We start from the raw sequence: 15,540 nt of genomic DNA on the forward strand, positions 1-15,540 counted from the left end.
GGTGCAGAGTTGTATTTCTATCATTTGGTATGTAGGAAGGTGAACCAGCACAGTGTCTTAAAAATCAGAAAGTCAGCATGGCAACATTGTATCATTTGAAAGACTTATGAAAAGAAACACTGAATGGTTAAAATGATTTACCTTTATGAATACCTCATAAGTAAAATGATGTATTAAAATTTGAACTTACACTTTTCTGGAAGTTAGGATTTGTACTTTTTTTTTTTTTTTTTTTTTTGAGGCGATGTCTCGCTCTGTCGCCCGGGCTGGAGTGCAGTGGCCGGATCTCAGCTTACTGCAAGCTCCGCCTCCCGGGTTTACGCCATTCTCCTGCCTCAGCCTCCCGAGTAGCTGGGACTACAGGGGATTTGTACATTTTTATACTTTGAGATGCCTCAGTGTTGCAGAACTTCCAGGACGAAGTGAATGCCCTGGCTTTAAATGCTGTCTGCTGACACTCACATTAATCCATCTAGCCCTATGCTGTCCCTTGAATTTTTGTTATTATGACATCTTCACTCCCAAGTCCTCCAAACCTTTTCCTTCCCTGGCCCTGTGTATCTTGCTGGACAGTAACTCCTTTCTTCCAGTTGCTTGGCTAAAACCCTGGAATCATCAGTGACTATCTTTCCCTAACGTCCATGACCTCCCCATCAGCAAATTTTATTGGTGCTGCTATCAAAATATGTCCAGAAACTAAGCACTTCTCTCACTCTCCTCCTACCAGCTGGTTCATCACCATAGCCTCCTGACCGTTCTCCCTGGTTTCAGCTTTTCACCTGCAGTTCTTCACACTGCATCAGGGGTCATTAAAATGTCACCAGTGCTGCTCCTCTGTTCCATATCCTTCAGTGGCTTTTCATGTCATCCCAGTAAAATCCAAAATCCTGTGTGCTGGGCAAGAACCCACATGGTCTGGCCCCTGCTGCTGCTCTTCTTCATTTCCTGCTGCCTTCTCTTTTTCTCTCCCATTCTAGCCCTATCACTGCCCTTGCCATTCCTCAGAGACACTCAGCCTGCCTGTGTCTGAGGGCCTTGGCACTTGCCTGCTCTTCTGCCTTGCTGACTCACGCCAATGTGGCTGGCTCCCTCTAGCTCAGATCTCTGCTCACATGTCGACTTAGGAGAGAGGCCATCCCCCTCCCCATCACTCCTGGTCTCCTTACTTGCTTTGCTTTCCCTCTTAGCACTGTGCACTCTGATGTGTTATATGCGAATTCGTTACCTGAGTATAAACAATCGAAGCTCTATGGCAGTTGAAATGACCCAATGTGCTCTGTTTACTGTTTATAGCCTGGGTGTCTCAAATAAGCCCTGACTGCATGGTAGATGCTCAGTACGTTTTTGTCTGATGAATGAGTGTGATGTTTTAAATGTTGACTTCTCCTGAGATGTATCAGTTTTTAATATATTTTCTTTGATTTATTCATTCATTCTGTAAAGCCCATCATTATGCATAATTGATATATTGACAAAAATAGTGCAAAGTCTTTTATTTTTAATGTTTTATATTTATTAGTTTTAAATGCATAGCATGTATTTTATACCTTGTGAAACATGGTCAGATTCTGGGTTTCAGTTCTGGAGAATTTTCTCTTTTTCTTTTTTGCAATTGCAGTGATCAAAAGTTTAATTTTAAGGATAGATTTACCTTATAAAGTTAATTTACAGCCAGTTTTGATTGCTGTATAATAATGTATGTAATTTTTAAAGTAGTAGTGGTGGTGTTTTACCTTTCTTCTGTTTTAACATTTTAAGAATACTTTCCTTTCCATATTTATAGACCCCTTTCAAACAGTGTTACTTTAATCAACATATGAGGTGTGCCGATATACACTTTAGTTCATATGTAGACAAGTATTTGAAATCAGATTTGTGTTAATAAAAAAACTATGCTATCAACCAAGCCATTAATAGAAATAATTTTTTCTCTTTTATGTCAACTTTGGGACCCTTTCCTCTTCTCTGTTTCTTTCTTTCTTTCTTTTTAGAAACAGGGTCTCCCTCTTTCCCAGGCTGGAACCCAGTGGCACCATCATGGTTCACACAGCTTCGAACTCCCAGGCTCAAGCGATCCTTCTGCCTCAGCCTCTGGAGTAGCTGGGGTTACAGGTGCACACCACCACAACTGGCTGGCTGATTGTTTTGATATTTAGTAGAGACGAGGTCTCGCTGTGTTGCCCAGGCTGGTCTTGAACTCCTGAGCTCTAGGAGACCTTCTGCCTCAGCCTCCCAACGCCTCAGCCTCCCAAAGTGCTAGGATTACAGGCGTGAACCACTGGGCCTGACCCTCTTTTTTGATATGAAATTGTCACAGTAAGCCAGATTGCTGTTATTCTTCAGAAAGAAATACTCAATATACTTTAATTATTTCTGGATGCTTAGTCGTGTGACTGTCTATAAAATATTTCTCTTTTGAAACATCTGGTGACCAGTGCATTACAGATGAAGATTGCTTACGGATATAGAGTACATGCATTCCAGGCAATATGGTCTTTTACAGAGAAAAATAACAGAGCAGGGAAGGGAATTGATACCAAGTTTGAGTATCAAACTGAGATATTTTGGATGCCAGAAGAGAATAATGTTAGTGTTTTTTAAAAGAGCTCGGCACCCATCTGCAGAAGTTTGTGTGAACTGTTTTTGAATCATAGGTTTGTTCCATGTGTTTTGTTTTTGATCAGATATGGATTTCTAAGTCATAGATGCCACATTCAGTGATTGCTTTTTATCACATTTAGGAGAGTATTTGATGAGAATACCTTAAACCTTTCAATTTAATTAAAGTGCAGTGTAAATTATCCATTGTACTTTAAACCTTGCAAACATGGCCTTCTTTGTCAGTTTTTAAACCATGATGAATGTTTCCAATAAGCCTGGCTGTGAAAATAAAGAATAGTTCTTTATGGAGAGATTATTAACTAGATGATTGTGGATTATCATTTTTTAGTCCTAAGAAAAACCCACTCCAATGTGGATCTTTCTTCCTTTAGCATCTGAAGTATTCAGCACTTAGTCCTACAGATGTATTAATCATTTAATAAGGATAAACCACAAGTCTTTTTGTTGTTTGTTTTGTTTTGCTAAAAGAAAACTGCTATTGAGATCATTTTCCTTGAGAGTTTTCTCTGGGAAGTTCTAATTAAAAACGAATAAAATAATCTGATTCAAAATACTAGTCCTGACCCAAACTACTGACTACAGAAGACACCTGGTCCCTGTTTTGAAGAAGCTAACATTCATTTCATTGGGTACCTGTCATTACCACAAACAAAAGAAAGCTCATTTTGTATATATTGACAAGTTAGAATTTTTTGTTATTAACAGGTTTGGCAAACATCGAAAAGATGACAAGATTGAGAAAACGGGTAAAATAAAAATACAGGAATCCTTTACGTCAGAAGAGGAGAGGATGCGAATGAAGCAGGAACAGGAGAGGTAGACTTCAGTTACTTGATTAAACCTCCTTAGAAAGAGGTTCTTTTTTTTTTTCTTTCTACTTTCTTCTTTTTTAATGTAAAGATTTTGCATTTAATTACTCTTTATATTTCCTGTATCAACCCAAATATTGATGGTTGTGAGTGAATATACTGTAAAGAGAGATTTAAAAAAAAAACAAAAACTTATATGTATTTGTGACATCAAAGTGGATTTTAATTGCTTTAGTTAAGATCTTTTGCATAGGAAATAGAACAGCATATTAGATGAATAAATAAACATTAATACTGAATTTATGATTTTTTTAAAATAACACAAAAAGTACTTAAAATCCTGCCTCACTGATATGTGGATATTTACTATACTATAATAATTTTAAAGAAATACTCTTCTGGAAATAAAACTCTTTGAATTTTTATATCACACTTTATAAGTATAATAAGAATTCAGGAGGCTGTTATTCATTATGTTGTTTTTCTTTCAAACCTGACACTTACTTCTTGATTCTCCTNTAAGAATTCAGGAGGCTGTTATTCATTATGTTGTTTTTCTTTCAAACCTGACACTTACTTCTTGATTCTCCTTCTATTTCACCATCTTCACATTTTGTGACATTTTCCACTTAAGTTTTCCATGTCTTCCAGATAGATTGTTATCTATTGTTGAATCATTTCCATGTTGAGAGCTTAAAGACCAGTGAAACGAATGAAAAGAGTTACTCTAAGCAGGCACTCGAAAACCATTTTCTAAGTGATTAGAATTTTCTCATTATAATTCCAGGGGGGTGAGAAAGCCATCTCACACTTTTGTTATTAGAGTTTACAGGCTCATAGTGAGCTTCTCTCTGTCATCACATTTCATTTTCTAAGCACCCAGAGTGAGAGGTACTATGCCTGTTTTACTTTGAGTAATTTGGGATTTCAGTGAGTTTCTGGTACCTTCATGAAGGTTATAAAGCTAAGTACTGTCCATAGCTAGGACTGTAGCCCAGCATCTTTAAGATTAAGTCCAGTATTCCTACCATAATTCTAAAGCTAGGATGCTTTTACTCTAATACTTAATGAATGAAAGAACTGAAAATGGTATCCTACAACAGTTTTATTTAAAAGAGATTAGTGTTTGTGTATTTTTTTCATTCATCGTTCTAATACCTCTAAGGGTTTGTTTGAGTAGAATGGTTACTCTGAGTCTCCGTAGCTTTTCAGGGTAGAAAATGTATGAGGGAAAATACAGATTTTAAATTTATGAAGCAAGTGTGCTGGTTCTTCCTCAATTTTTATTTTTAAAAACTCATTTCACCTTGCTTTATAGGACTCTTTCTATTTTTTCATCAATTTTGGGATTCCCAAACTTATTAGTGAACTCACTGTTTTGGGGTTTGGGTGCATAGTGTTCCTTAGTGTGCATGCCATAGCATTTAGTGACTCAGAATTACAAACTTCCATCCTAGAAGAGTTTCTTCTCCCCTAAAGGAGGAGACTATACCAGGTAAATGTATGAACTCAGATTCATCCACAGGCAGATATGTAATTTAGAGAGTAATCTCAGTGACAGAAACATTATACCTCCCCCTATATCTTGATACCTGCCACAGGGGATAGATACTTCATTAATCCTGTACTATTTTTCATCTTCTAAATATTCTTTGCAGTTTAAGGTGACTGCTATGTTTCCATGTAGAATTCTATCAACGTTTTCCAAAATACTTTTATGATGCTTAGTCAAATATTTCCAGCCAAACAATGATTTTTACATAATGGTTTCACTTGTATTATTAATTTGCCTAAGGCACAGTTCACTTCTCAGTTTTGCTTTTAATTTCCATCTCTGTACCTCTAATGATGCAATACTTCTGGGAACTAGGTTGATCATAATGAATTTACAATGTACAGGAGGCCTAAAATAAAAATCTTTCAGGGTCAAGGAACAAGTGAATGGTCCATTAAAAAAATCAATTAGGCTCATAATTTAAGAAAATTATTATACTTTGACTTTGTATTTCAATAACAACTTTTTGCAAGTATGTTTTATTTAAACTCATGGATTTTGTAATAGAGCAAGTGAATGCAAGAAACAGACTGAACTACGAAGTGGAGTAGGTTTGGTGCTTGTGTTTTAATAGGGCAAGCCTTCTTCCATATGTCCTCCTTTCTGTTCTGCCTGTAGTATTGGCAGTGTTCTTTTTGAAAATGGAAACTGCAGCTTCGTTGAAAAAATTTTGACTGGAGGAATCAATAAAAATAAATAAACCACAACTTATATTCTCCTTACAACCTTTCCCTCACTGCTGACTAGTAGTGAAATATCTCCTGGGATATTATTTGCTACTGTACCTATTTGAATTCCAAAAATTATTTTGGTTGGTTCCATATAAAATTAGAAAACTCAACATTCCCCCATGAGTTATTATTGTCCACAAACCAAAACTTTTTTTGCCTGTATACATCTGTGAATCCTGAATATTGCTCAAGATATAAATACTGAAAAACTAAAAGGGGGGAGACCGAGACGGGCGGATCACGAGGTCAGGAGATCGAGACCATCCTGGCTAACACGGTGAAACCCCGTCTCTACTAAAAAATACAAAAAACTAGCCAGGCGAGGTGGCGGGCGCCTGTGGTCCCAGCTACTCGGGAGGCTGAGGCAGGAGAATGGCGTAAACCCGGGAGGCGGAGCTTGCAGTGAGCTGAGATCCTGCCACTGCACTCCAGCCTGGGCGACAGAGCGAGACTCCGCCTCAAAAAAAAAAAAAAAAAAAAAAAAACTAAAAGGGCTACGAATATAATTTTAAATTTTTTTTTCAATGTTAAGATCTATTTAGATGGTGACAATAAACTAGATTGTTCTGAGCAGGGTCCAAGATTAAGTTTGACTTCATTCTTGCTGACCTCCTTTCCTTTCCGTCACTCGCTACCAACACTGTGAGTTTGCCATCCATGTGGGAGAAATGGACTAGGAAGATCACTGTATGGATCTGTGCTCCGCTCTGCTAGCCCTGCCCTGCCTCAGACTAGAGCCTCCATGAGTACAGTCTTCTTGAGAAGTGGGGAGTCTGGGCATGATGCCAAGGGGGAAGGTAACGGGTTTTCTGACATGCTGTTTTTGACTTCTCGTTCTGTAGCACTGAACCTAGGTACCCTATCTTTTCAGAGATGCTGTTGGCTGCATTGGAGATAGACTGGAAAACTAAGCAAAAATGTGAATTCAGTGCTTCGTCCCTCTGACTTGTGTTTCAGGCATGCCTAGGGACAGCACCTCTACTGATTCATTTCCACCACGTGAAAGGTTTAGGCACCAAACTCAAAACAGAACATGCTCCAATTAAGTGATCTATGTAACTTCAGGTCTGCTTAGCCTCCCATACAAAGCCCAGTGGTGGATTTCTCTGTTGACCAAGCATCACAAATAACATGTTGGCTTTCTGTTATTTTTACTCCAGTGATACCTCCATGTATTTTTAAATGGTAATATATATACTGTGTGGTACAGGATTGCCCAGTGTTCAGCAGCAGAGAATGTGTTCTATTTACAAGTATGTTTGAGAAACAGTTGTTTAAACCAGTGTATGCATATTTTTCTACTCTGTTATCTCTCAAAATTCTACCAAGTTCATGTACATTATGAGTCACCAAGATAGGAACAGAGAGTCACCATTCTCCAAACTTGTTTCTTCTCAAAACATCCTCTCAACCCCTCACTTTTTGCTTTTCCTGGGATACTGACATCCCACAACATTCTGAGTCACTGGGGAAATACTGAGGGCAAGTAAAGACCATTGACTCCTGGCTCAGCCGTATCCAGCTTACTCCTCTAACTGGCTGTAGAAACCAGAGTTGATTGTTTCATAGACCTGCGAGCAAGTTTAAAGCAGTGTTGTAACCTGTCTCTACTTTCTGGCTCTACTTTCTGGCTTCTGTTTTGTGGACTTAACGAAAGTATGTGCTTACCACTGCTCCTTCTTTTTCAGTTTTCTCTTTCCCACCTTTCTCACTTGTTTAAAACATTTACCTTTTTAAGCTGTAGTTCTAAGTTTATTATTTGGGAGAAACCCATAAAATTACAATCAACAACAAAAAAATTTATCTGTATTAACACACTGTTAACATACTGGTCTGTGCCATTCTATTCTTTTTTTTCCTGTAAAGTACACATTTTCCACACCTATGTACTTTTAAGAAGTTGACATCTATTTTCATTTTATTTTGCATTTTATGCATTCTTAGAAAATCATGTTAAATGTTTTCTGGATCACGGTCAGGTCTGTGTGAACAAACAAATGGGAAAGAGGGACAGAAAGAAGGAAAGATGTTCTGAAACAAAATATTAGTTGTGATATCTGGCCAAATTTCCCAACTCTCAAATAATATTCTCCTCATGTTATTCATTCTATTAAATGAGGTTTATAATGTTAGCTGGCTTGTATTTTGTAGTTATTCAGCCATTGAAAGCTATTACAATATTATTATCTATATCTACATAGTAAGTTGTGCTTGGGAACATTTCCAGGGATACTGAATGCTTCTAGTGGAAATATGTAAAAGTTAATTAATTTCTTATGAAATCCTCCTAGTATAGAAGGAATATTTATAAATCTCCTTAGGAAATAGATGATCTGAAACTTTCCATTATTCAGTGTTCTAATCATCTTTCCAAGCCTTGTGTTTTCAGTACTAGACCATTGAACTCTCTGTGTCCTTCAGTGGGATACTCCCCATTCTTGGTGTGTCATTTTGCGAGTTTATGTGGATTTTCTGCATGCCAATTCCTCTCTTTTTAATTTTACCAACTGCTTTCAGTAATACCTGCTTCAAGTAATTACTTGAACTTTTGACAGACGTTTTTTGTCATCTCAGTTGGTAGGATCCTTTTCAGCAGATGATACATGTTTGTTTTCCTAACAATAATCTTTGCATTTAAATCACTTATTGTCATGCAAAGATTGCCTTTTAAAAATTAACCTTTTATGGGAAACATTTTTTCTATCCTGTAGCATCATTTTTCATATTTCTTTGACCTCGTGAATCCTTTAGAAAAGTCAATTCTAATCAATAGTTTCAAGTTTTTTTTTTTTTGTAATTTTTATTGCACAGGTAAATAAGAATTTTTAGGAATCTGTTAACCTGCTTTGTAGAATGTAACTACTTAGATAAATACTTGACTGGGTGTGTTGGCTCACACCTGTAATCCTAACACTTTGTAATCCTAACACTTTGGCAAGAGCATCACCTCAGCCCAGGAGTTCGAGGCTGCAGTGAGCTGCTGTGGTTGTGCCACTGCACTCCAGCTTGTGCGACAGAGTGAGAGCCTGTCTCTAAAAAAATGTAAATAAATAAATAAGGAAAAAATATAGATGAATACTTGAGGAAAATTAAGCCTTAGGCATACTATATATTTGAAACTGATTTTATTGACAGATACTGCAAATGAAGTAGGAAAATGCAGGTTGATTTCTGATGAGAGCTGTCCTAGATGTATTTGGCTTAAGAGCATCTCACTGCATTGGCAATAATTGTAGGTGCTTTAATACCCATGAAAGCCTGAACATGACTTGAGTGAGTATCTATTGAGATGTCTTTGTGTCTGTTGGTTAGGGAAATACTATTCTAATGTTTTATTAGTCAGTATAAGACAACGGTTCTTGTTGTTTCACAATATATTAAGTGTATCAGACAGTATATTAGTCTCTTCTCATGCTGCTGTAAGGACATACTTGAGACTTGAGACTGGGTAATTTATAAAGGAAAGAGGTCTAATTGACTCACAGTTCCACAGGGCTGGGGAGGTCTCAGGAAACTTAAAAGCATGGCAGAAGAGGAAGCAAACACGTCCTTCTTCACATGGTGGCAGGAAAGAGAAGAATGAGAGCCCAGCAAAGGGGGAAGCCCCTTATAAAACCATTAGATTTTGTGAGAACTAACTCACTATCACAAGGAACAGGAGGGGAAACTGCCATGATTCAATTATCTTCACCTAGTCCCTCCCATGACACGTGGGGATTATGGGAACTACAATTCACGATGAGATTTGGGTGGGGACACAGCCAGCCCATATCAGATAGTGTAAGTCTTTTTAAAATTATTATTTTAATAATGTTGTTTCCTGTCTCAGGGATCCCTTACCTTTGTTAAGAGAAAAAGATTTAAACGCGTTAACATTAAAAAATTGATGTAAAGCTGCTCAGAAGGCTGAGGTGGGAGGATCACTTGAGGCCAGGAGTTCGAGATCAGCCTGGGCAACATAGCAAGACTCTGTCTCTAAAAAAATTTTTTTTAATTAGTGGGGCATGGTGGTGTGCACCTGTAGTTCCAGATACTCAGGAGGCTCATGTGGGAGGATGGCTTGAGCCCAGGAATTCAATGATGAAGTGAGCTATGATTATACTACTACACTCCAGCCTGGGCAACAGAGTCAGACCCCTGTCTCTGGGCAGGGGGGAAAAGATAATATAATCAATTGTTAAAATAGATGATTACAGAGCTTTGGGAAGGGGAACGATCAGTGGGGCTGGAGTTAGTAGTGACTGCTTCATAGAGATGGCAGTTTGGGAGCTAGGTCTTGTTCCCGAGAATGTGTATAATTTAGCAAACTAGAAAAATTCTACCCTCAGGTTCAGTCTCCCTCCCCCTAAGCACAAAGCTTATGGAAGGTGGGTAGTCTTTTAACTGCCTGGATTCTTCACAAGTTGTGATTGTGTTAATGGTTAGGAGTCTCCCTGTTAATGCTTTCTTTTATCTCTTTTTCAACTTCTAACTATTTTGTATTTTAAAACCAGTTTCATCTCATTTTAGCATTGAGGGATGCAAGTTAATTTTCCCTCCCACCTGTTCTAGGGAACCACTGTGTATTTCAGCAACTTGCTGAATTCTTCCTGGAATTCCAGTTCTCCCCTGGAATTGGAAGTGTACCTTTAAAACAGTTGTTTTCACTCAAGAAAAGTTTTTTTGGGACCCATTTGGCATATGGAAGTCCTTTCTTCTCAAGCAGCTTTTACCCAAATATGACAAAGATATTAAAATCCCACTTAAAATTGGAACTGTTATCAGAGTAAGAAATTTAGTGGATTAGTTTCTCTTTTTTGGGAATTCAGCATTGGCACCAAACTGGCAGCTTACCTACTGTTAGGGGCAGTGGTTAGATTCACCTGGCAGGGGGAGGATCACCCAAAGGATGCATGAGTTGAGCTGCAGTATTTTTGAAGTCTGCCATCTGCTAAGTACTCTGAGGGCCAAATAAAGCCTTCCATCAGTGGACTATAACTGCTTTTGCAACAAACTGTTCCTTCCAGTTGTTTTGTAGCATAAATTTCCTTTTGCCATGAATTTGGGTTTTCTTTATTTGATCAATTTCTATAATAATGACTTTTTGAGAGAAGAAATACTGTTGGGAAAAGATCCATGAACTGTTGTTCCCAGAATGAGGCTTCTGGATGGCAGTGCAGTAAGTTGGGGGTAAAATGTTTCCCAAAAGAGTTGATTGCAAGATCCTGAACATTGTTTTGAAGATAGTCAACAACTATCTGATATGTAGCAATCTGAAATTTATTAAAAACATTTTTTCTGTTAAACTAATATTAGTATATTCTATCTTCTGTAGACATTAACAACTTTTTTTATTAAAAATCATTAAAAGTTTCTATTTCTTGTAATCTTAAAAAAAAAATACACCATGAAAAAAGAGATGTCTTGAAGCATCATAGCTTTGGAAATAGAGGTATTTGGTATGTAACTGGCAGGTTTAAGGACACTAGTGGTTTTCCATCCTAAGGAGTTTGGTCACTTCGGTGGTGTTTCCCATACCTGGTACCTTTTCTGAATATATAAAGACTATACTTTATGTTCATAAAAAGTTCTTTCATCTTATTCTACTGCATCTATTTTAGTGCTAAAAGCCATTTATTGTAAAAGCAAAAATACTAATGAATAGAAATGTTACAAAAACAGAAGCATTGTGTGTTTTATCTTCATCGAGCATCATCCATTTTAATTAGAGAAAAGGGGAGTGAACACTGTGACAAGAGCCTGGAATTAAAATCATTAATTGATGTCAAGCTGAAGAGAGACCGTTAGCATGAATATTAGTGACAGCAGGAAAGAAATTAACCTTATTACTTTATTTAGTATATATACATTATCTGGTTGTGTAATTATGTCTCTATGCGTTGTCAAGGCAAGTCATTATCGATAATGGAAGGACTTTTTTTTTTTTTTTTTTTGTTTTTTACAAAAAGGAAAGTGTATTATGGCTTGAAACATGAATAAGTTGAAATGATAAGTTCTTTATTAAGTTAAAAATGTCGTTGGATAAAGATTTAATTGTTTTGATTTTTTTTTTTTTTTCAATTTTCAAGGATAGGAAACAGTATAAATGCTGTCCATCAATGTCAGGTGGTACAACTGCCTGTGATAATCTGAACCTCAGAATAGTTCTTTTTAGAACTAGGAAGGACTTACTGAAATGTTTAAAGCAGAAGACATTTATGTCTTTTGCTGGGTTTTGGACTAATCAGTTGCTTCTGTCATTGTTGAGGTTTGGCCTGAGATAAATGGGATAGAGAATGCTGAACAACAATCTGACTGTTCAGAAAAATGAGTGACTCTTACATCTTGGAGATAATTTGTGACCTCAGGGTTACAATAAAAGAGTAAATGGGGTATGCTTTTATAGCCCTGGCCATCTGGATCCATTAAGGGCTCAACTGCAAGATACTCACTGTCTTTTCAAAGTTTCCTTAAGAAGTCATGTTATTTTTATGAGGACACCAAACATGTTTTTTTTTTCCTGAGCCAAATATTTTCTTACTGGAATACATTTCTCCACAGAGTGGAAATACATAACATGCAAATATAACCTTTTGGTTGTGTTAGAAAGTTCATTTTCTCACTTTGTAACAAGACATTCAAATATCAAAGAATATAATAAATTCAGTTGTGTCTTTTGTTAATTTTGCTTGTGAATCACCAGTAAAATTTATGAAAATCACAGTGCATGCCTAGTTTCAAAAGTCTACTCTAAAGTGCTATTTGTACAGCAAGCCTTATTAGCATTAATTTCTAGAATGAACTTGAGAATGCACATTAGTTCAGGCTACTGACCAGATCTGTTAGCCTTTTGTGGCAGTAGCTCTACCTGGTGGACCACACATATGCTATACTTTTATTCTAAGGTTTTCGTCACCAGTGTAAGCTGCCACATTGGAAAGCAGTGATGCAGGTTTTAGAACTTTGGGGATGACATTATTGGTAATGACAAGATAAGCAGTACAAATACAATTCCTTCATTATTGGAGCCTTGAGGAAAAAAACCAGTGCTTCTGGAAGGTATTACAGATGGGGCTTTAATGTTTATTAGACTTGATGACTGGTGGTGATTAGTCATAATGTACAAATTCGGGTAAAAGAAGGCAGTTGAGATCTGGGCTTTATAAATAGTACTTCATGCTGGGCACTTCTTTTGAGAGACTGACTTGTTAGAAATTGACCACTAATTAATATTATTTTGTGTCTTTTGGAACAAAACAACACTCAAATCCAGGACCCATCAGTAATATAATGAAACTGATGTACAAGAAGTTTGGGGAGATTATTTAGGTTTGTGCCTCCCTTGAAAAGAGTGTGTTCCTATTCTCTTTCTGATAGCTTTCTTTCTTAAGAGGGATGCATTTTCTGACATAGGTAAGCTGGATTTTTCACTTTTAATGAATTGAGCTTCATGTATCATAGAGTTTAGTCATTAATAAATCAGTCTGAGTCATTCTCTTTGACTTTTGAGGGTTCTCCAAATTCAGAAATTTCAGCTTTATATTTATATAATTATACTTAGGTCTGTTGTGTTCCTTCAAATTTCTTCAGTTTGCCAAACTTCAAGATTTAAGTGAATGCCTAGTCACCCTGGATATTACCTATGATTAAGTGATTGACGAATGGTGACCAAATATCATAGTATAGTGGGTTGTCAGATAAGCGATCATAATTGAGTTTAAAACTAATATCCCATTGAATGTAAGAAAGAACTCATTTTCTTCTTTCTGCTAGTGATTTCTGGCCAAATCCAGAGTCAAAAAGATATTATGGTGCAAATAATAAAATTATCTCCTAACTCCTATCAGCTTTCCATTATGGGTAGCTAGTATTTAGTGGTAACCAGCTTTTATAATAGCATCCTTAACTGTCATTGTTAAATAGCATAATTAAGTAGCATCTTTAATTGCTCTTGAATGGATAAATGGAGTAAAACTTTAAAAAATGTCTAGTAGAATTTTAGCTAAATTTGACATTAGAATTTGAGTTGCCATTTCTCCTGTCGGTATTCTGTCTGTAGAACTTACAGTCTCGAGTTGTTAGAATCTAGAACAGTCCTGATAAAAGTTTCTAACTTTCTAATATTTGCTTATGAAGTAAGAAAGTCATTGATTGTCACCTCAGGAAATAAGGTTCTCCTAGGGTGTTTTGGGGAACATGAGAAGCAGTTTTGGTTGCCCCAGTGGCTGGGGGACACTACTGGATTACATGTGGCTGTGACCAGTTCTGGTGAAAGTCCTGCATGGTGACAAATAGCCCCTTCTCAAATGTCATTGGGTCCTGTTGAGAAACACTGAACTAGGTGAATGTATGTACTTTTTATAGCTGGGAGAGAAGAAAAGTCAGACAAATTTGATTTCCTGTATTCAAAATTGGAAAACAAGAGTGGGGTGATGGTGATACACTAGATACAAGAAAGAAACAAGGAAAATGCAAAGTTTGCTTATAATGCTATGTGACAATTTTCTGTCTTTAAAAAACTTTCAAGTTTGTAATAATTTTAGATTCATATGAGGTTATGAATATAGTACAGAGAGGTCCTATGTACCCTTCATCCAGTTTCCCCAATGGTTAAGTTAGATAACTGTAGTACAGCATCAAAACCAGGAAATTCGCATTGGTATAGGGTGTGTGTAGTTCTGTCATCACCTATGCACGTTAGTGTATCCACTCCTACAGTGAAGAAACAGAACTATTTCATCACAGAGGCCTTCCTCTGTAGCTAACCCCTAGCCATCCCTAACCTGTTCACCAACTCCATACTTTTGTCATTTTGAGAATGTTATATAAGTGAAATCATATACGACCTGTGAGATTGGCTGGACTTCTTTTCATGTCACATAATGCCCTTGAGACAGATTCAAGTTGCTATAGTCTGCACTAGTCTGTTTATTCATACAGCTGAGTAATATTCTGTGATATGGACATACCCCAGTTTTTTTTTTTTTTTTTTTTTTTTTAACCATTCCCCTATTGTGGGCTATTTTGGGTGTTTCCAGTATTTAAATATTACAAATAAGGTAATATTTGTCAATGAACAATTGCATACAGATTTTTGCTTTGACATAAGTTTTCACACCTTTGGGATAAGTACCTGGAGGCACAATTGCTGGACAGTATGATAAATATATGTTTAATTTTTAAACATACTACCAGGCTGTTTTCCAGGGTGACAGTACCATTTTAAATTTCCAGCTGCAATGTATGAGAAGCCCAGTTTCCCTACATCCATGGCTGCATTTGGTATTGTCACTGTTTTTTATTTTAACCAATCAGGTGTGTAGTAATAGCTCATCATGGTCTTACTTGCATTTCCCTAATAACTGGTGGTGTTGAACATCTTTTCACATGCTTGTCATCCATATTTCCTCTTCAGTGAAACATCTCTTTGTGTCTTCTGCCATTTTCTAATTGGATTGTTTTCTCATTGTTGAGGTTTCAAGGTTTTTGTTTGTTTGTTTGTTTGTTTGTTTTTTTGAGTCAGGATCTTGCTGTGTCACACGAGCTGGAGTGCAGTGGCACAATCATGGTTCACTGCAGTCTCGGCCTCCAGGGCCCAGGCAATCCTCTCACCTCAGCTGAGTAGCTGGGATTACAGGCATGCACCACCATGCCCAGCTAATTTTTGCATTTTTTGTAGAGACAGGGTTTTGCTGTGTTGCCTAGGCTGGTCCCGAACTCCTGGGCTCAAGCAACACGCCCCCGTCAGCATCCTAAAGTGCTGGGATTACAGGTATGAGCCGAGTGAAAGGGACTGAGTATTTTAAAAAATATTTCCTGGATATGAGTCCTTTGTCAGATACGT

The 15,540-nt window shown here is 37.1% G+C and overlaps 1 protein-coding gene across 22 annotated transcripts in view; it reads left to right on the forward strand.

The window, feature by feature from the left end:
- The window catches only part of PARD3 (par-3 family cell polarity regulator), a 724,849-nt gene that overhangs the window by 543,457 nt on the left and 165,852 nt on the right, over nt 1-15,540 (forward strand). For 18 of the 22 annotated variants that reach the window (XM_017871440.1, XM_017871462.1, XM_017871451.1 and 15 more), the window contains one exon: nt 3,328-3,438. The exons of the other annotated variants lie outside the window; for them this stretch is intronic. In XM_017871440.1, coding sequence (XP_017726929.1) covers nt 3,328-3,438 — 111 coding nt within the window. The remainder of the gene's footprint in view (nt 1-3,327; nt 3,439-15,540) is intronic. 22 annotated transcript variants of the gene reach the window in all.

Source organism: Rhinopithecus bieti, unplaced genomic scaffold (genome assembly GCF_001698545.2).
Source record: "Rhinopithecus bieti isolate Rb0 unplaced genomic scaffold, ASM169854v2 scaffold_763, whole genome shotgun sequence".
Classification (NCBI taxonomy): Eukaryota; Metazoa; Chordata; class Mammalia; order Primates; family Cercopithecidae; genus Rhinopithecus; species Rhinopithecus bieti.